The 21,881-nt window shown below is 44.7% G+C and overlaps 1 protein-coding gene across 1 annotated transcript in view; it reads right to left on the minus strand.

The window, feature by feature from the left end:
• Positions 1 to 21,881, minus strand: part of IQCH (IQ motif containing H) — a 122,182-nt gene that overhangs the window by 13,337 nt on the left and 86,964 nt on the right. Inside the window, exons 16-18 of the mRNA XM_077263254.1 lie at positions 18,174 to 18,460; positions 15,171 to 15,335; positions 2,065 to 2,187 (exon numbers count right to left, since the gene is read on the minus strand). Of these exons, the coding sequence (XP_077119369.1) occupies positions 2,065 to 2,187; positions 15,171 to 15,335; positions 18,174 to 18,460 (575 nt within the window). The remainder of the gene's footprint in view (positions 1 to 2,064; positions 2,188 to 15,170; positions 15,336 to 18,173; positions 18,461 to 21,881) is intronic.

Below are 21,881 nucleotides of genomic sequence, written 5' to 3' on the forward strand. Positions count from 1 at the left end.
AGGATGGAAGACATTATACCAGGATGGGAACAATATTACTGGAAGGGGCTCAGGATTGGGGACATTATACCAGGATGGGGGACATTATTACTGGATGCGGCCTAGGATGGAGAACATTATACCAGAATGGGGACAATATTATTAGCAGGGGCCCAGCATAGAGGACATTATACCAAGAAGGGGTCCAAGATGGAGAACATTATTACTGGAAAAGGTTCAGGATTGAGGACATTGCAAGAAGGAGCCCATGATGGAGTCAATATAACAAGAAGGAGCCAGGATGTGGAAATTATTACAGGATAACGGCAGAATGGGGACATTACTACATGAGGGGCGAACACGTATGCCTTTATAGCATCTAGATCGCTACAGGGGCTCATACATCTGGACAATATGCAGGTGGGGCTCCAGATCCAAATTTTGCACCAGGGCCCATCAGACTCTAGTTAGGTCATTGACAGGCAGCAACCAGTGGGACACAGGTACATCTATATCTTGGCAGAACCGTGGCCAAGAAACCACAGCTACAACATGGAAACAAGGTTAAGACACTCAAATGTGCACAAAAACATAGAAACTGCGGTGAAGAAATATGGTAGTAAGTGCGCTGGACTGATAAGAGACATACGGATTTGCACAAGTCTACATCGACAGAACTTTCCTATATTCCCCATATCCAATCGCTCACTCACTCATGTTACCTGCATCTTAAAAACATCTCCAGAATCTGACCATCTCTCACCTTTGAGACTGCATAAACTTTTACTGCCACTCTTATTCATTCTGGGCTGGACTACTGCAACTCTCTATTGATCGGTCTCCCTCTAACTAAACTTTCACTACTCCAATCTGTCCTGAATGCGGCAGCCAGGGTTGTATTTCTGTCCAGCCGCTACACTGATGCCTCCACCTTGTGCCAGTCATTACACTGGTTGCCCGTCAGGTACAGAATACAATACAAACTTATCTCTCTCACCCGCAAAGCTCTCCACAGTTCTGCACCAACCTATATCTCCTTCCTCATTTCTGTCTATTACGCTACCAATTCTCTTAGTTCTGCAACTGATCTAAGACTAACATTCTCCATAATCTGAACCTAGCAAGTCCATCTCCAAGACTGCTCTCATGCTGCACCAGTTTTTTGGAATGCACTACCCCATATGATCCGATTAATTCCTAACTCCCACATTTTTAAGTGCCTTAAAAACACCTTAGACAGGCCTAGTACCTCAATTCACTAATCTAACTCTTCCCTGTTCCCTCTTTCTAAATTTTCCACATAATCTGGTCCTTCCTACTCATCAGTCTCCACATCCTCCATGAATCCAATAGCACTTGGTAACTGTATACTTAGATACCAGCTGATGCCCGGATCATACAGCTTATATGAGAACCCCTAGTTATTATAATGATGGCTGGACCACACATGACGGGTATTTTCTAGCTATTGTGTCCCCCCTATTTCCTTATAGATTTCAAGCCTGTGAGCAGGATCCTCACTACTCCTGTAATTGTTGAACTGTGTGTCACTGTACATGTCACCGCTTAACTGTACAGTCCTACAGAATATGTTGGCGCTATAGAAATAATATTATAATTATTATTTAGCACTGTCGTTAGTTTTTGAAGGAACTCGGCACGGAGGTTGTACCAAACATCTTGGAGTACCATGTGTAAGTATACCTTGAAGAACTGATGCTAATTTTAAGGCAAAAGGGGTTCACTCCAAATAATGATTTGGTTTAGATTTCTCTTTTGTTCATTCACTTTGCATTTTGTTAAATTGACAAAAATAAATGAACACTTCTAATTTTGAAAGCATTACTTTAAAGCATCTTTCCTACACCTGCCTAAAACTGCAGGCAACATTAAAAGCTACAGGACCTGCCATGGATGTGTCTGAATGTACATTGTGCCACGGATGAACCACAGTGTGGCCAATGTAAATTAACAGAAAGTCTCTTTGGAGCTCTACGGAAGGAGATCAGCTGCACATTTTAGCTATTTACACTAATATTATTCCATTTTAAGCACATGGATATTATCTATACTTTTATATCTCACCTTTACATCATAACCAATGCCATGGGCTTTACACATCTGGAAGAAGACATTGTAATACACAAGTGAAAGGTTTGTGTGAACCATCCGGGTGCTGAGAACGGCAACTCGGTCTAAAATTATTGTCTGGAATAGAGAAAAAACAGAATTTCCCATGAGAGAGATGACTTTTTTTATTAAACCTCCGTTGCAGGACATTTATTCTGCTGACATCACATCGTACTATTTGCATCTAGCGTCACTGAAGGAGGATACATCTGTCCTTGAAGTAATTGCACAGATCAGTACTCTACCATGGAAAAAGAGGTCTTCGTTTCAGTCTAATAATCCACAAGAGAAATAGTGATATGTTGTAGCCTCACATAGGGGACAAAGCACTTATGTACCTGCGTCTGTGTTCAGTAAACACAAGTGGTCCCTGTCCGTGTATCACAAAGGACATTGAATGATGGGGTACATAAAAATGGTGCAGCCTGTTCTCTTACAGTCTCCCACAGGGGCACCATGTGTGCACTGCTCTTTATGGCTTTCTCTGATCAATACCTTTTATAGGCTGTAATCCAAAACCTTTGTGAGGAATCAAAGAGCAGGGTATCGATGGCTGAGTTTTACAGCTGACCTGGTCCATTGTGTTCCCTGTGTTTACACTGCCTTCCCCGTCTACAGAAAAGACTTCTAACGGTTGTGTTAAAAGTAGATATTTATTACAGTTTATGTGCCGCCCATCGAGCCATCCAAAATAGCAAAAAGGATAATGCCTTAAAGTGAGCTTGTGGCCCACACAAAATTATATGTATATAAACATAACTCCATCAAGAGTAAGAACGCTACCTCGTTGGTTTCCCTGTAGTGTTACGCATGCAGGCGGCACGCGTGGGTCGTGGACTGAGGAGAGCTTGGAGGGGCGCTGTTAAGCAAACACCTGACTCTTTGCTAGAGCCCCTGATGGTGGGGTTAGACTTGACTCCCGATGGACGCCAGGTGCTACTTAAGGACAGACCTCGAACGCACGCAAGCTGACACGCAAAGGGACAGGACACAGTAACGGGAGGTGCAGCCAGATACTGTAGGTATACTGACTGGCACAGCTGATTCACGGACAGGCAGTTTCAGGCAGACAGGGCTGGTATACAGGCAGGTTGGTGCAGGTGGGCACGACTGATATTTTGGCAGGTGCAGGCAGGCACGGCTGATATACTGGTAGAGATAGGACCCAGTTCAGACTGGACGGACAGGAACAGCTTCAGGAAGAACTGGATCATAGACGGGAAAGGTTCCAGTCCGCAGGTGCGGACAGGCAGGGAAGCGCTGGTGCGGACAGACAGGGAACTGCAGGTGCGGACAGGCAGGGAACCTCAGGTGCGGACAGGCAGGGAACCTCAGGAGCGGACAAGCAGGGAACCGCAGGAGCAGACAGGCAGGAAACCGCAGGTGTGGACAGGCAGGGAACAGTGCAGACAGGCAGGGAACCTCAGGAGCGGACAAGCAGGGAACCGCAGGAGCAGACAGGCAGGGAACCGCAGGTGCGGACAGGCAGGGAACAGTGCAGACAGGCAGGGAACCTCAGGAGCGGACAGGCAGGGAACCGCAGGAGCAGACAGGCAGGGAACCGCAGAAGCAGACAGGCAGGGAACCACAGGTGTGGACAGGTAGGGAACCGCAGGTGTGGTCAGGTAGGGAATTGCAGGTGCAGACAGGCAGGGAACCGCAGGTGTGGTCAGGTAGGGAAGCGCAGGTGCAGACAGGCAGGGAACTGCAGATTCCAGCAGGACAAGATCAGGGTAACATAGAACAGACAGGGTCAGGAACACACAGAACAAACACAAGGACAGGTACAGGCAGGCCAGACAGGACCAGATTCACAAAGAATACTTACAATGAAGCAGCAATTGTACCAACAGTTCACTAATGTGGCACAGCAACAACAGAATATAGATTGGTACTAATTCAGACACAGCTGGTTTGGAGATAGGTATTGGTTCAGACACTGCAGGTTTTAGAGATAGGTGCGGCATAAGATACTGCAGGATAAGAGATAGGTAGATAGGTACTGGTTCAGGCACAGAGAGTCTTGAGATAGGTACTGGTATAGAAACAGAAGGTTTAGCGAAAGATCCAGATTTAGATACAAACAGGTTCAGGGATAGGTCCTAATACGGTCAAAATCAGGCACAGGCACAAGCTTGGGGGTACAGGCCTGGGCATACAGACCCAGGGAAACAGGGTCAGGTATACAGCCCAGGGAAAACAGGTTCAGAATTCAGAAACAGGGACAGGATCTGGCAACTTAGTAGTTGCACCAACACTAAAGGAGAATGTTGCTCAGGCACCTCCCAACATGTGGAGGTGCCTTAAGTACTAAGTGACTCCCAGCAACTGGCTGGGAACACATTATGAGCGCACACACTGTCTCTTTAAGAACCAGGAAGCCCTAATTATGCTATCAGGAAAAATGCACAGCAAGCAGAGGACAAGGAGCTTACAGCACGCCCAGGAGTGGTAACTCGCTGTCCCTGCATGATGGGGGATGGGAAGCCATGCAGGGATGCAGGCAGTGGTGTAACACAGAGCCAGTATTAAACACCTGTCCCGGGTACCCTGGGCTCAGTTTCCTTCCTGTTATGATCTGGTGGCCTAAGAGCAGCATGGGACGTACTCTGGAGAAGGTGGTACCTGTACTGACCGCAGACCCTGAACCTAACACCGCAACTAGAAGTAGCCGTGGAATGTACCTAGCGCTCCCTAGACATCTCGACACAGCCGGAGGACTAATTACCCCTAGAGATAGAAAAGGGAAAACTATCTTGCCTCAGAGAAAATCCCCAAAGAACAGGCAGCCCCCCACAAATATTGACTGTGAGAGGAAAGGGAAAAAACATACACAGACTGAAATGAGAATTTAGCAAAGGAGGCCACTTCTAGCTAAATAGAAAGGACAGGACAGAGTACTATGCGGTCAGTATTAAAACACTAGAAAATATCCACCACAGAAAATACAAAAACTCCACAGATAACTAAAGACATGGAGGGTATATCTGCATCTCCAGAGATACCAGCTTGGCTAAACAAATCCTTATACAGACCAAGCTGGACAAGACAAAACATGGAAAATAACTGAACAATAAGACCACAGCATGTGGACAGCAAAAATCAAGGCCAGAACTTATCTTTGTTGAAAAGAACTGCAAAGCAGAAGAGACCAGGCAGGGATGTGAATCCTCCAGGAACAATGGACAACTGGCACTGACTAAAGGGTGAAGCAAGACTAAATAGCCCTGTCCAAATTGCAAAAAGTGAAAACACCTGATAAATGCTGCGATTCAGAGACAGCAGCGCTACCACTTACAACCACCGGAGGGAGCCCAAGAGCAGAATTCACAACACCTTCCCCTGGTTCTGCTGACAGTTTTGCATCATCTTCCTGGACCTATTTAAGGACCATTTAGACACACGCCTGTGTCTTGACTTTAAGACTCTAGTATTTAATTTGCTCCATTTAATAGTGGCTCAGGAGTCTACTGGTGGTCATGATTGATTTTCCTCATTTTATATAAAGTAGTGTCTCTTTAGGATTAGAAGTCACATTTTTTTCTTCATGGACTCCACAGACAACTACCGGGATCGGGATCTCAGCTTGCCAGACCTCTAAGGGTGGCTTCTGGATGGCAGGTTTACCTACAGTCTTCTGACTTTTTTTTGGTTGTCAGAGGAGTTAATGTCACCATAAACATTAGACTGATGTTGGTCAAAGTAGCAGATACAATAGGGATCGGCTGACAGATATGTGTAGGTGTCTCATCTGTCGGTGGAGATAAGTATAGGTCATGTCTGATTTCGTACTGCCGATCCTATTATTCTCTGCGAGATAAGACACCACCAGACGAGTCTAGGAGAAATTTCTCATAGAGGACACAGGAGCACTCGCCAGAAATATAGAAAAGAATACCTGCAACTCGCAGTTTAACTGTAATCTGCAAATCAATTCACAAGGGTGACACTTCCATCTCTTAATGTTCTTGCTTAGAGAAAGATGTTCCTACCTCTGGAACAGAGGTCAGTATATATTTTATTTATTTTGTATGTGATTTAAAAGGAGCGTGCTTTCTCTTCTGTAGGGCTAGCTGATTTCATGTACACACTGATGTATATGCACATTATTTCTTGTACATATTGATTTTTCATGGTCAATTTAAAGCACTTGTAACATGACATCTGCCATGGCACTGTTGTTTTCACAAATTTTGCATAAATCAATAGATCAAGCCACTATAGAGAGACAAATTACAAAATTTGCCAGACAAATATCCTTCTTTCTCCACATACCAGTATAAGTGGAACCTCATGAAGTCATCACCCACTTGGAAAAACAGCTATACTCTGTCTCAAGACAAAATGGACTGCCAGCTCACTGACACATCAGATTACAGTAGCCTATTGAAGTCCATGGAGAAGGGAAGGAAGAGGCAGGAGAAACATGAGGAAAAGAGGCAGAGACAGATTTCTAGTAAGTGTTTTTCTGACTACAGTGTTGGATTTACAGCTACAACCTATACTGCTACTGTGCTTCACAGGGTATGTTACACAGAAAAAGGGGAACAGAAAACCTTCTTGTTTGTGTGTATAGGAGACATAATAGCAGCTGATTTCTACCCACTAAAAGTGAACAATATATACACAGTGGGGAAAAGAAGTATTTGATACACTGCTGATTTTGCAAATTTTCCCACCTACAAAAGAATGAAGAGGTCTGTAATTTTTATTGTATTTACACTTCAACTTAGCAACAGAATCTTTAAAAAACTTTAAGCCGACCTGAGTATAAGCTGAGGCACCTAATTTTGCCACGGAAAACTGGGTAAGCTTATTGACTCGAGTATAAGCTGGGTATGCATTGTCCCCTCATTCTTATCCCGCTATGCATGGCTCCCCCCATCCTGTCCTGCTCTGTGTGGCTCCCCCTGTTGTATGCATGACTCCCCCGCCTCCCATCTTGTATGCATGGCTCCCCCCATCCCATCTTGTATGCATGGCTCCCCCGTCCCATCTTGTATGCATGGCTCGGCTCCCCCCGTCCCCTCATTGTATGCATGGCTCCCCTGTCCCATCTTATATGCATGGCTCCCCCCATCCCATCTTGTATGCATGGCTCCCCCCATACCATCTTGTATGCATGGCTCCCCTGTCCCATCTTGTATGCTGGGCTCGGCGTCCTCCTCCGTCATACTCACCCTCCTCGCGCCGTCGCTGAACGTCCCTGCATCTCCATTGTCCTGGCGCGACAGCTTCTTCCTGTGCTGTAGGGTACCGCTCATTAAGGTCATGAATATGCGCTACACGCCTATGAGAGTGGAGACGTGTACATATTCATTACCTTAATAAGCGGGACCACCTGACTGCTGAGCAAAGGAACAGGAAAGCTGCCGGCTCCCGGACAGAGATGCAGGGACCAAGATGCAGCGACGGAGGTTGAGCATTGACCGCCGGCTCCCCGCTCCCCCTCCGGCTTTCTGAGAGCGTGACTCGTGTATAAGTCGAGGGGAGGCGTTTTCAGCACAAAAAAAATGTGCGGAAAATCTCTGCTTATACAGTACATGAGTATATACGGTAATTAATTTGCATTTTATTGCATGAAATAAATATTTGATACAATAGAAAAACAGAACTTAATATTTGGTACAGAAACCTTTGTCTGCAATTACAGAGCTTTCTTGTAGTTCTTGACCAAGTTTGCACACACTGCAGCAGGGGTTTTGGCCCACTCCTCCATACAGATCTTCTCCAGATCTTTCAGGTTTCAGGGCTGTCACTGGGAAACATTGAGTTTCAGCTCCCTCCAAACATTTTCTATTGGGTTTAGGTCTGGAGACTGGCTAGGCCACTCTAAGACCTTGAAATGCTTCTTACGGAGCCACTCCTTAGTTGCCCTGGCTGTGTGTTTTGGGTCATTGTCATTCTGGAAGACAAAGCCACGACCCATCTTCAATGCCATTACTGAGGGAAGGAGGATGTTGCACAAAATCTCGAGATGCATGACCCCATCCATCCTCCCTTCAATATGGTGCAGTCGTCCTGTCCTCTATGCAGAAAAGCACCCCCAAAGTATGATGTTTCCACCACCATGCTTCACGGTTGGGTGGATGTTCTTGGCGTTGTTCTCATCCTTCTTCCTCCTCCAAACACGGCGAGTGGAGTTGATACCTAAAAGTTCTATTTTGGTCTCATCTTACCACATGACCTTCTGCCATGCCTCCTTTGGATCATCCAGATGGTCATTGGTGAACTTCAAACGGGCCTGGACACGTGTTGGCGTGAGCAGGGGGACCTTCAAGTCATTGACCAGGTCCTCCCATGTAGTTCTGGGCTCATTCCTGACCTTTCTCATAATAATAATAATAATAATAATAATAAATCTTTATTTTTATATAACACTAACATATTCCGCAGCGCTTTACAGTTTGCACACATTATCATCGCTGTCCCCGATGGGGCTCACAATCTAAATTCCCTATCAGTATGTCTTTGGAGTGTGGGAGGAAACCTGAGTACCAGGAGGAAACCCACACAAACACAAGGAGAACATACAAACTCCTTGCAGATGTTGTCCTTGCTGGGATTTGAACCCAGGACTCCAGCGATGCCCCACAAGGAGAGATCCTGCATTGAGCCCCAGACCGAGAAAGATTGACAGTCATCTTGTGTTTATTCCATATTCTAATAATTGCGCCAACAGTTGTTGCCTTCTCACCAAGTTGCTTGCCTATTGTCCTGTATCCCATCCCAGCCTTGTGCAGGTCTACAATTTTTTTCCCTTGTGTCCTTAGACAGCTCTTTGGCCTTGGCCATGGTGGAGAGGTTGAAGTGTGAGTGATTGAGTGTGTGGACAGGTGTCTTTTATACAGGTAACGAGTGAAAACAGGTGCAATTAATACAGATCGGAAACCAAGTGGTTGGAATATAAATTTAGTACATATAGGACTAAAAGGGGCTAACCGGGCATGACAGATTGATTCTGAGCAGTTGAATTGTTGGGAGAGACAGCTGCTCACCAAATCTTCACCCCTGGGTGTGGTTCACTTTTTAAATTGAGAGCCGTTTGTCTCCCACATGGCTGTGTGTATGGAAATGTGCAGATCTCCTGGATTGCGTGCCTTTGCTAAAGGACTGGAATAAGAAGCTGGACTCTAATTGGTTGCAGCCGGAATCCTCTACCCCGGCGCAGATGGTAGAGAAAGTTGTAATGGACCGCTTTGTACACTCCTTTCCGAGCTCGATGCAGACTTGAGTTGCCCAGGTATATCCCAGGAACGCCGATGACTTTTATCGGACTGGTCGAAAGGTATCAGGGGGTTAACGGTTCCTTAGGGAGGCAACCCACTCCATTCTGATGCCTAGATTGCTTGGGTATGAGACGGGTTGGCCCTAAGGAAGTCTCACTACCTCCAGAGTCTGACGCATTTCCCTTCTGTGCAATGGTAGGAGACGAGGAGATAGTATTCCCTGAGGCAGATATTCCTGAGATAGGGGTGACCAGAGAAAATATATTGGGTCCACCCATCATAGAGGCCTAACTCTAAAAGAAGTATTCAATAATTTAACTGTTTTAAACGGCATAGCACATGAGCCGGTGGAAGACACTAGATTTCCTTATTTTATGATGAATGGGGAGTTATTGTACCAGGTTACTAAGGTCAGAGAGGAAATAGTGGAGCATTTGTTGATACCAGGACTATATAGACCAAGGGTGGGGAACCTCAGGCCCGTGGGCCATTTACAGCCATCGATTACCTTTTTATCCGGCCCCCAGGCAGATTGCCTGGGACCACAGTGCTTGGCCAGCAGCTGTATTTTGATATCCCGATGGAGAATGGAGATTCTGTAATGATTATCGTAAGCTGAACAATGTCTCCAAGTTCACTTTATATCCAATGCCGTGTTTCGCTGACTTGGTCCGGAAAGGTACATAAACACCTTGGAGCTAACAAAGGGATATTGGCAGTTCAGACTACAGGGAGCTCAGGCCACCTTTCAGAGAGCCATGTACTGGATCCTCGCACCCCATAAAAATTACGCTGCTGCATATCTGGACGATAACATAATCTTCAACCCAGACTGGGGTAGCCATCTAGTAAAGGTCTAGATGGTGTTTTATGCTCTTAGGAAGGCGGGTTCTCTATAAATCCAAAAATATGTGCCATGTGGAAGAGGAGGCCAAATACCTTGGATATGTAGTAGGTAGAGGCGACATCAAACCCCAGATCAATAAAATGGACGCAATTCAAAATTGTCCGAAACCACTCTGAAAAATGCAAGTAAAGGCCTTTCTGGGAATCGTAGGGTACTACAGGAGGTTTATTCCAAACGTTGCCATGGTGGCTGTACCCCTGACAGATCTCCTTAAGAGGACAAAATCAGTCATGGCCAAATGGATGTTGGAGCTGGAGACAGATTTTCAAGAACTGAAAGTAGATTTGTGTAAGCTGATTGCCCACGACTTTAACAAGGAATTTGTATTCTAAACAGATGCCTCAGAAGTCGGATTGGGAGCGATCCTTTCTCAGGAGCTACATGGAGAAGAGAATCCTGTTCTTTACTTGAGAAAATGTCAAAATGTGAGAACAATTATTCCATTGTAGGAAAGGAATGCTTAGCTGTAAAGTGGGCGATGGACACACTGTGATACTATCTCTTAGGGCAGAAATTCAAATTAGTGTCAGACCATGCCCCACTCAGGTGGATGAGGGAGGAAAAAGAGAAAAATGCTTGTGTTACCTTCTAGCTTTTAGCCCTGCAGGATTTTCGCTTGCACGTGGAACATGTAGCCAGGAATTACATGGTAGCACCTATGTCCTCTCGAGAATCCTATAACTAGTGGAAGAAGGTGCCAAGCCCATGGCTTTAGGCAGAGGGGGGAGGTTTGTAAAGTGGCTGTTGGACACAGTGTTTGGTAGATAAACTTGGAGTAATGCTTTAGTACATGTAAAACTAAAATAGGTTAATTGTCCATGACAGATTGACTGACTGTGAGTAGCTGAAGAGTTAGGAGAGTTGGCTGCTCACCATATCTCCACCCCTGGGTGTGGTTGACTTTGTAAATTGAGAGCTGTTAGCCTCACACATGGCTGTGTGTATGGAGGTGTGCAGATCTCCTGGATTGAGTGCCTTTGCTACAGGACTATAAAGCTGGACTCTAAGCCAGACGGGCCAACCACCACTATTGCATGGACTTGTTGGTTTATGTTTTATTGATTAATTCCTCATAAACCACTGTGATGTGGTTTATAAGGAATGAAGTGATCCAGCCAGACTTTAAATAGAAACGGTTCCTGTGATACCTCAGATCAAGTTTACTGTATATGAAAGTACAGTATATTCTGGTATATTCAGAAGTCTATTTTCCCTGCATGAATCATCACTGCAAAAGTCCCTGGCAGGGGGAAGGAGCGGAGCAGCTGGGACAGGAGTTGAAGAGGCAAATGACTTGTTGACAAGGAGTATGCTTCTCCATAGAGCAGAGAAAAGAGAAGAATTAAGTGAGTAGAAAAGCAAAATGAGCAATTGTAAGTACACAGTACTATATAATGTGATGAATGCAATATATTAAGAGGAAAAAAACTATGTAAGGAATGCTTCTTTAAGGTGGACAAACCTACACGATTTAAGCTCCACTTTATGTGATGCATTATTTAGAATAGTTTTACACATGGTCATATATGGTTGTTTGGATACCTAAAGGGGTTGTCCTGTGAAAACAAGTTATCACCTAGCCAAAGGATAAGCCTCTGCCAAACTTCTCTCGCGGTCCGTCAGTGTAAGTGGTCTGGTGTATGGCGGAGTTTTGGGAGAGAGCTGTTAGCTAAATGACCATTCAGCTGACAGTTTTTTAATGTGAATAACCAGCTTAAGTGTAGGGAAGTTGAAAAATAATTAAAAAAAATCAATACTCATCTGTTAAAACTTCTGCAGCTCCAGAACCATCACTCCGGTGGTCTCCTTTTACATCCCGGGCGGCAGTGATAACATGTTGTCCTTGCATGTGACCTCCACAACCAATCACTGGCCTTAGTGGCTAGAACAGCATAGGATTACTGAGGTCAGGGATTGGCAGAACTGACCAGAAGGTGTCCTGCATGTCATCACTGCAGGACCAATAAATGAAGACCATAGGGGTCTACCGGAGCAGTGGCGCGGACGCTGGAAGGGTTTGAACAAATGACTACTGCTATTTTTTTTTTAACCAATTTCCCTAAACACACTTATGTTTTTAGACAACTATCATAAATCTGGTTCCCGATTTTTTAATACTAGTGGTTTGATTAGTGTAATTTTTTAGTCCCCTCTCCCATATTGCCTACATTATTCTGACCATGCGATCACACAATGTGTAAGCCTTGAAGGAGTGCCTGTATATCACAACCTTACAGATCATTCGGTACATTTGATCCCATCGAATATAATGAAATGCCAGCGTGAACCTTGACAAGAGCACTTGGAAAACTCTGCCGCAATCAATCTCCGAGTGCAAGCTAATCATGTTTATAATATTTGCAGAATTATTATCACCCATGGTTGGAGTCATTAACGTGCAGAGGGGGGACTATAGGAGGTGCATTTCAGAAGCTGTTCACTTGCAGTGGGGGGGCAGAAACTCGAGGAGCGTTTGATAGAATAATCCATGTCTCTGTTTAACAAGCGTGAAGCAGGATGGGGCGGCGGTGATGGAACGCCATTGTTTAAGGGTTGGCATTGCTCTTGCTGGGTCTTCACAGCCCATACACTGGCATAATGAAGAGTCTTGTAAATTATTAATGCTGTGCTTATTTAGCCTCATCTATCTTGCAAATAATGAGTGATTGGTTTTATACATAATTACAGGAGCAGCAGCACTGAGAAAATGTATTCTTTTATTGAAGGGGGTTCATAAATAGGGAAAAGTGGGTGTTAATGTAGTGAGGGCTAGAAAGGTAAGAGCGTGGTGAGTCACACTACACTGCGTCTTACTGAAAGGGGAGAAGAGGAGATAAACTTCATTAAATGAGAAAACAGCAGGAACGGGACGGAAAAGATGTGAATAGAACATCAGTAATTGTGTGGATATGGCAGGAATGAATCTCAGCTGCCCACACATCCAACCAGTCTGCGAGTTCATGATCAAAACCATAAATTCTCTTACTTATGACACTGTTAGCACAAAGCACGATCCTAACAAGGCCGAATATAGCCGCAGAGCCTGCATGAACATCCCTAGTAGCTGTATTTTTGTCAGATTTCTTTTTTATTACTTCGATGGACCATCATGTGGAAATTATTTTGCAGACTACTGTATCTTGATCATAGGATTGTTCATATGAAAGAGACAAGAGTATCGAAAATTGACTGCGTTTCATCCAGAAAACTCATGCAATTTTTCATCTATATGTCTATTTTTTATGTCCGGGTGTGATCTGTTTTCATTCAAAAATGTACATGATCAGTTTATTAGGTTAATAATGGCAATGTATCTGTAAAAATGAGATGGCACACGGGTCTTACGATGTTCTGTATGGGATCTAATTTTTTTTTTTGCACCCATAGACTTGATTGAGTCTCACCCGAGACATGGAAGAGAATAGTACATGATGTGATTTTTTTCACATAGACACCCGATCCATGTGAAAAAACGTTGATATGAACATCTCTATGGAATTAGATTGGTCATTGTGACGTCCAATCTTTACACAGACAGCACATGGCCGTGTAACATACTCGTCAGAACGAGCCCTTATACTTATCTGCATCAAGTGGGCAGAATCCCAGCAAGCAGGGGTATGTGCTCACTTTTGACCTGTGTGTTCTGTACATTACCAGTTTCCTGGATTGTCTTTATCTGACCTAGTGGCCACCTCTACTGTTCAGCCTGGGTTTTGGGTGCTCATCGTTCTACATTTTAGACTCCTATTGATATTGTAGACCACGTCTTGTCCTCTCATGCACTGCGTGATCCATTTTTATTCTTGTCAGTGTAATGTAATAAAGTACATGTGTTTTTTTTTTTAATATATTCTGACTTCTTTGTGGTTGTTTGGCCGATTGGCTTTGTGTGTTGATGGTGTTTGTGGTGACGGATAAACCAAATTACATTGTCCACAACCTACACTGTCCAGTTGGTGGCACAGTGCTGTATATTTGGGGTAATATTCTGCATTGGTGGTCTTTAAATATTTACTTATCTGTATCTATGCCCACCATCACAGAAATGAGCACTCTACTGATAACATACCAGTGACCGTACAGAAGAACATTTTATTTTATAGCTGTATTCTTATCTTGAACATATATGCAATAAATGGCAGATAAAGGTGGCACCAACAAAACCCAAATCTACCTTCAGCACACAGTCCCATCTGGCGCGGCTGTCAGTGAATTGGTGGTCAGAATTCCCATACAAATTAATGGAGAGACGCCCACAGACCAGTATGGGAATTTTGACCTTCTATCCACTGAGAGTACCGCGCATCAGGGACCCGTACTTGACATAGTTGGGGGTCTTATTGTTGGGATCCACTCTTACCATACCATTATGGCATATCTTGTGGATATGACCACAAACATCAGATCATGGGAAAGAGCTTGATCAAATCACCAGAGTGAGCTCTGCTCATATACACAATCAGCAATTAATTCTGAAAGATTTCAGCAAAGTTCACTCACATTTAGAGTATGTTTTCATATTAAAGATTTGCACGATTTTCGGCACAGTTCCCCCATGACCATGATATTAAAAGGTTCCTCTGCTTCTTTGACCTCTACCAATTATCTACACCTCCATCTCTGGCGACTCACACAGATTTCCCAGTCATGAAATCTTTTATAAACAGACATGATCAAATGACTGGTGGATTACGTCTAATCGCGCGTCAGGAAGTAGTACAGGAAGGGATAGGACAATCATAGACCATTACAGCTCCGTCATTGTTAGTGGACCCTACTAATGTGATACTGGGACAGACTGGGTGTAAGCATACTATATTCTGATGGTACAAGTCGCTCTGACGTATGCTTCGCCCTGTAAGTAGACTATTTTTTTTATAATTCGGAGAAGGTAAAGGAAGCGAGACGATCTTCGGATTTACCTGTGCTGGTTGAGCGTTGTGTCTGGGGCGTCCCACTTTCTTTGGCACCAGTGGCACAGTCAGGCGGCTGTTTCTACAGTCCAGTGTCCCATTGGTAAGATAGAGCAAAAGTTGGGTCATTGCTAGTTGATCACTATAACACAAGTCTAGGTCTGTTGCCCAAATCTAAAGAAAGAAAATGAACAATGTCTGACACACAGCTCATGTCCATGTCCTGATCAATGAGCAGAATCAAGTTCTATCGACTGCCATTAATCCAAGCGGGACATAACTAGGCTATTTGGTCGGCACACCCTGTAATCTAATGCCGAAGACGCCTGCGGAAAATAAAATCAGTGGTCTACAAACTTCATGGTTTATACTTTTAGATCAGGGATGTTGCCAGAGGGGAGCCATTTAATTAGGAGCTCCCAAGCACATTGACAGGAGTGGTCTTAAAGCAGCTGCCTCCCTTCAGCAATGTGCCATCTGTATTGACCCCTTTAATGGACAGCTTCTGTAACATGAACACATGAAGCACGCATGTGCACAGTTCGGGGGAAATTGCTGTCTTGCATTTGCATTCTTGGTATAAGAGTGTAATGACTTTTGCAAGGTCATAGTGAGCAAAGGCAATAGTCACAATTAAGAGGTCGGCCACTTCGCTTACTTGACATTCTGCACACGGACATCTGTCCTGCTCAGTGCTCAATGCTGGGTCAGATTTAGGGTCTCCCCCTATGTGCTGCCTGCCAGCGAGAAACGACTCTGGTGGCACTGAGCTGAGTCAGTGGTGTAAGCGGCGGATGTTAAATGGCATCATTATAACATTATTAAGAGGTCAGCCAGTCTCAGCCTCTTGCTAAACTCCTGCTAATTTCTAAATCATATTCACAAGCAAATGCCCTCTAAATGAATCACTGCCGGGATTCTCCTTAATAACCAACTGGCAGGAATCTGCTGGGCTATTAAAGATCCAATCCGTCATCGTAAGGATCTGCTCCAGGGGGCGAGGGGAGCGCTAATCGGCAGCTGGTAACGAGCTGCCCACAAGGGGGCTGTCCACTTCTGTTATTTAGAGATGGACAAACATGACCACAACAATTCACATTGTTTTTGCTGCCAGGAACAAAGCTCTGTCATATTGCCACTTTTACTAAGCGGTGTGACTAGGTGATAGCTGTCAAAAAGGGCAGTGATTAAAGTCAATGCATTGTATACAGCTGACAACTCTCTGGCAGTGTCTGTGTGGCAGAGGCTTCTAATTCATTCATTAAATGTGTATTTGTAATTTTTTTATCTAAGCTTATTTATTATCTAAGCAGTACCTGGTTTGGAATACAAAGGATATGCAAACATATTAGTAAGGGTTAATTGGTATTGTGGTAATATTAAAAATCCAAGAAATTTAAAGGGAATCCGTCAACAAGTTTTTGCTATGTTATCTGAGAGCAGCATAATGTAGGGACTGAGACCTTGATTCCAGTGGTGTATCACTTACTAGGCTGTGTGTTGCTGTTTCAATAAAATCAGTGTTTTATCAGCAGGAGATTATCACTACAAGACTAGGTGTCTTGTGCCTCCTGGTCTTCTGCTCAGTGTAACCCCGCCCCATCACTGATTGGCAGCTTTCTGTGTACACTGAATTGGCAGAAACCTGCTAATCAGTGGTGTGGGTGGGGTTATATGGGGCTCAGCATTCAGAGCACTGCTAGATCTGTTGCAAAGAAAACACTGATTATAACAAAATGACAGCGAGGGGACCAGGAAGTGACACATCGCTGGAATCAGTCTCAGACCCTACATTATGCTGCTTTTAGATTACATAGCAAAAATCTGGTGAGATTCTCTTTAAAAAAGTATTCTATTTTCAGCAAAAGTTATTCATTGTAAAATATAATATAATAAGCTATATACTTTTCTAATATATTTTCTTTATCATTTCCTCAAAGTTTTCAAGATTTCTGATTGCTGTAGCTTCTTCTGGATAAAAATGAGTGGTACGTGGTCATCACAAGGGAGCAAGAATTGCTGCAGTTATCAGTTACACTTTTATCGGGTTTTTGCTATGCGGATGGTAACTGAGCAGCAAAATTCGCACGTGGTTTACCATGATCTGTACTTGCCATATAGTTGAAAAATAAGATTTCAAAACTTTGCCAAATTGCAGATGGTTTCCGGCACATTGTTCTTGGAACAATCTACTACATGTATGCCTTATAACGAGCCGTTCAATTGTGTGAGCAGGACTTGGCAAGAGATAAAGATGGACAGACAGCAGAGATCCTGAAAATCATGAGGAACTTCTGCAGAATGTATATTGGAAAATTTATGAAATCTAACGAAAAGGAAATCTGTGATGAGACAAGTGAGGTTTGAGAAGAAAGAAACATCTATGGATGTGTTAGCGAAAACCTGATGTGTGAAAGTAGCCTGTCAGGCTCAATCCGGCTAAATTTCAAAAAAACGGATCTGGTGAATGTTGCCGCCGGATCCATTTTTTTCCCATAGACTCGTATTAGTGCCGGATGACATTGCGTTTTGTCCGGTTATCGCTGGATCCGGCAAATCTGTCGTTTCCAGTTTCTGGAAAAAACGTCCATAGCAACGTTTTTTGTCTCCGGCGAAAAAGCAGGAAGCGCCGGATCTGGCACTTCCGACTGTTTGCTAGAATGGAAGCCTATGGGAGCCGGAAGGTGCAGGATCCGGAAAATGACAGATTCCGGCGCCGGATTACGGTTTTTTAAACTGAGCATGCGCCAATTTTTTTTTTATCCAAATATCTAGATATGCTAGCCGGATCCGTCGAAAAAACGGATCCGTCTCATCAGTTTTTCACAATCTGCGCCGGATCCGTTTTTTCCAAGATTCGCCGGATTGTGCCTGATACAAAAAACCTGATGTGTGAAAGTAGCCTTAGAGGTGAAGTAAGGCCTCATGGGTGTCCATGAAAACTCAGATCAGTCCTCTAAAGGTGCGTATACACAATATATATATAACATATACGGTATGTTAGCATCTTACCACTTGCTCAAGACTCTGAGGGTCTATGAATGTTACCAGTTCTAAGGACAAATATCCAAGTACCCCACGGGTCTTGCAGGCCTCTCCGATGCCATCACACATTGACGTCAGTATGTCGGGGGGCACGGAGCACTGAGGAACAGAGCTGCCTACACAATGCAATGGGCTGAAGCTGTGAATCTGGTCCCCACAGGACAACATGTGGATTTCTCCATCTGGGCTGATCAGCAGGTCTATAGTTAGGCAGGTAATACTGTCTGCCGGTGGGAACGCCTCAATAACGCCTCCTGGAATAAACAGAAGAAAAAGACACTAAACAGAAAACATACAAGCAAATGTAAATCATCTGTATTTTTTAGATTATTATGTTTAGGGTTACTAAAGGGACACGTTTTTACATTTCAGATGTCTTTTTTAACCCCTTAGTGAAAATTAAAATAACTGTTCCACGAGTGTGAGTTTAGGAGCGGAGCTCTCTCCAAAGGCGTAGACTGTAACGCAGTCGGCACCTGATAACAGCAGCGATCAGAGCTGGGCTCCGATCTCTGCTGCTAACCATTTAGGCTATGTGCACACGTAGAATGGTCCACTGTGGATTTTTCCACAGCAAATTTGATAAATCCGCAGGGCAAAAACGCTGCGTTTTCCTGCGGATTTATAGCGGATTTACCACGGCTTTTGTGCGGATTCCACTGCGGTTTTCTATTATGGAGCAGGTGTAAAACCGCTGCGGATTCCGCACAAAGAATTGACATGCTGCAGAATGTAAACCGCTGCGTCCCAGCGCGTTTTTTTCCGCAGCGTGGGCACAGCTTTTTCGGTTTCCCATAGGTTTACATTGTACTGTAAACTCAAGGGAAACTGCTGCGGACCCGCAGCAAAATCCGCATTGTGTGTACATAGCCTCAAATGACACAGTCAATCTCTGATAGCTGCATTTTAATGAATCGCTCACCAGTTCCCATTACCCTAAGGCCGGCGTCACACTAGCGAGTTTTACGGACGTATGAGCGCAGAAAATACATCCGTAAAATACGCATTACACACGGCCCAATGATTCTCTATGTCCCAGCTCCTATCAGCCGTATTTTACGGATCCGTATTATACGGTCTTCTACGGCCGTAGAAAATCGCAGCATGCTGCGTTTGTCACCGTATTGCGCAAAAAAATCGCCAATGAAAGTCTATGGGAGCGAGAAAAATACGGATTACACACGGACCAGCAGTGTGACTTGCGAGAAATACGCAGCGGTGTTCTATAGAAAAGCCGGTAATTCAATTGTCGGCTTTTCATTTCTCCTTCACAAACCCGACAGGGTATGAGACATGGTTTACATACAGTAAACCATCTCATATCCCTTTTTTTTTTGCATATTCCACACTACTAATGTTAGTAGTGTGTATGTGCAAAATTTGGGCGCTGTAGCTTGTAAAATAAAGGGTTAAATGGCGGAAAAAATTGGCATGGGCTCCCGCGCAATTTTCTCCGCCAGAGTGGTAAAGCCAGTGACTGAGGGCAGATATTAATAGCCTAGAGGGGGTCCATGGTTATTGGCCCCCCCCTGGCTAAAAACATCTGCCCCCAGCCACCCCAGAAAAGGCACATCTGGAAGATGCGCCTATTCTGGCACTTGGCCTCTCTCTTCCCACTCCTGTGTAGCGGTGGGATATGGGGTAATGAAGGGATAATGTCACCTTGCTATTGTAAGGTGACATTAAGCCAGATTAATAATGGAGAGGCGTCAATTATGACACTTCTCCATTATTAATCCAATAGTACGAAATGGTTAATAAAACACACACACATTATTTAAAAGTATTTTAATGAAATAAAGACACAGGGTATTGTAATATTTTATTATACTGGTAATCCACCTGAAGACCCTCGTTCTGTAACAAAGGAAAAATAAAAAAGCAACAATATCTCATACCTTCCGTCGCTCAGATCAAGTCCCACGAAGTAAATCCATCTGAAGGGGTTAGATCATTTTACAGCCAGGAGCTGTGCTAAAGCAGTGCTCGTGGCTGTAAAACCCCGGGAATGAATCTATTGCAGGGGAATGACCTGTAGTTACCTTAAGTGGCGGTGATGCGCCCTCTGCTGGATGTCCTCATGAACTGGAGCCTTGGAAAAGTTCCCACGCTCGAGTTCATATGAGGACATCCAGCAGAGGGCGCCTCACCACGACTCAAGGCAACTACAGGTCACCCCGCTTTCCATTCATTCCCCGGGGGGTTTACAGTCAGATTGCGGGGCTGGGAATCACAGGCAGGGCAGCCGCGCAGGCGCAGTCAGCTGGGCTGCATATGAGGAAAGACGGCCAGCGCTCACTGCGCCTGCACCAGGCAGGGGATGAGAGCGCAGGCGCCGGCTACTTTTGAAAACAGCGGCGAGGAGGAGGCGGCGCCCGGCGCCAAGAAGATGTGAGTGACAGCTGTGTGCTGTCTGAAGCAGGGGGGAAACGCCGGCCTACTTGACTGAAGACAAGGTATTTCTGACAAATTATAAAACTGATTACTTCTCTAGTTACAGCACCCAGAACTAAAAGAGCCACCTTGTCAGAATGCAGCATTACTGCTGCACAAGGTGGCTCTTTTAGTTTGAAACGACTGGGGGGGGGGGGGGTGACAGGTTCCCTTTAACAATACAATAATTAAAGCAAAATAAGACGCCCCTGCTCGTGAGAGCTTACAATCTACAATGAGGTGGGGGAGATACAAAGCTCAGGTGTGTATTTACAATGATGGTCCAGCCATCTTCAGGGGGTGGGGGGTAGATGGAGATAGCGAATGGGCTACACAGACAAACATAAAATGACTGATTAGGGAACATGATAGGCCACTCTGAACAAATGTGTTTTGAGCGAGCGCCTAAAACTATGCAAATTGTGGATGGTTCTAATATCTTGTGGTAGAGCATTCCAGAGGATTGGCACAGCGCGGGAGAAGTCTTGAAATCGGGAGTGGGAGGTACGCATTAGTGCAGACGTTAGTCGATAGTCGTTTGCAGAGCGCAGAGGTCGGTTATAGACAGAAATGAGGGAGGAGATGTAAGGGGGTGCCGCACTGTGGAGAGCTTTGTGGGTGAGAACAAGTACTTTGAATTGGATCCTATAATGAATGGGCAGCCAGTGTAACGACTGGCGAAGAGCGGACACGTCTGAATACCGATTAGCTAGATGGACGACCCTGGCTGCTGCATTAAGGATGGACTGGAGAGGGGAAAGTCGAGTAAGGGAGAGGCCAATTAATAGAGCATTGCAGTAGTCCAGGTGGGAGTGGATTAGGGCGACAGTGAGGGTTTTTGTTGTCTCCATGGTGAGAAAAGGGCGGATTCTAGAGATGTTCTTTAGGTGTAAGCGGCATGAGCGGGCAAGAGATTGTATACGGGATGTGAAGGAGAGATTGGTGTCAAACATAACACCCAGACAGCGTGCCTGCTGCCGGGGTGTTATTATGGTGCCACCCACGGAGAGGGAAAGGTCAGGTTTAGGGATGTTAGTAGATGGTGGGAGCAGAAGAAGTTCAGTTTTGGAGAGGTTAAGTTTCAGATAGAGAGCGGACATGATGTCGGAGACTGCAGACAGACAGTCAGTGGCGTTCTGTAGTACAGCGGGGGTAAGGTCAGGGGATGACGTGTATAGTTGTGTGTCATCGGCATAAACATGGTACTGAAAGCCAAATCTGCTGATGGTCTGTCTAATTGGG

The sequence above is a fragment of the Ranitomeya variabilis genome, chromosome 5 (assembly GCF_051348905.1).
Source record: "Ranitomeya variabilis isolate aRanVar5 chromosome 5, aRanVar5.hap1, whole genome shotgun sequence".
Classification (NCBI taxonomy): domain Eukaryota; kingdom Metazoa; phylum Chordata; class Amphibia; order Anura; family Dendrobatidae; genus Ranitomeya; species Ranitomeya variabilis.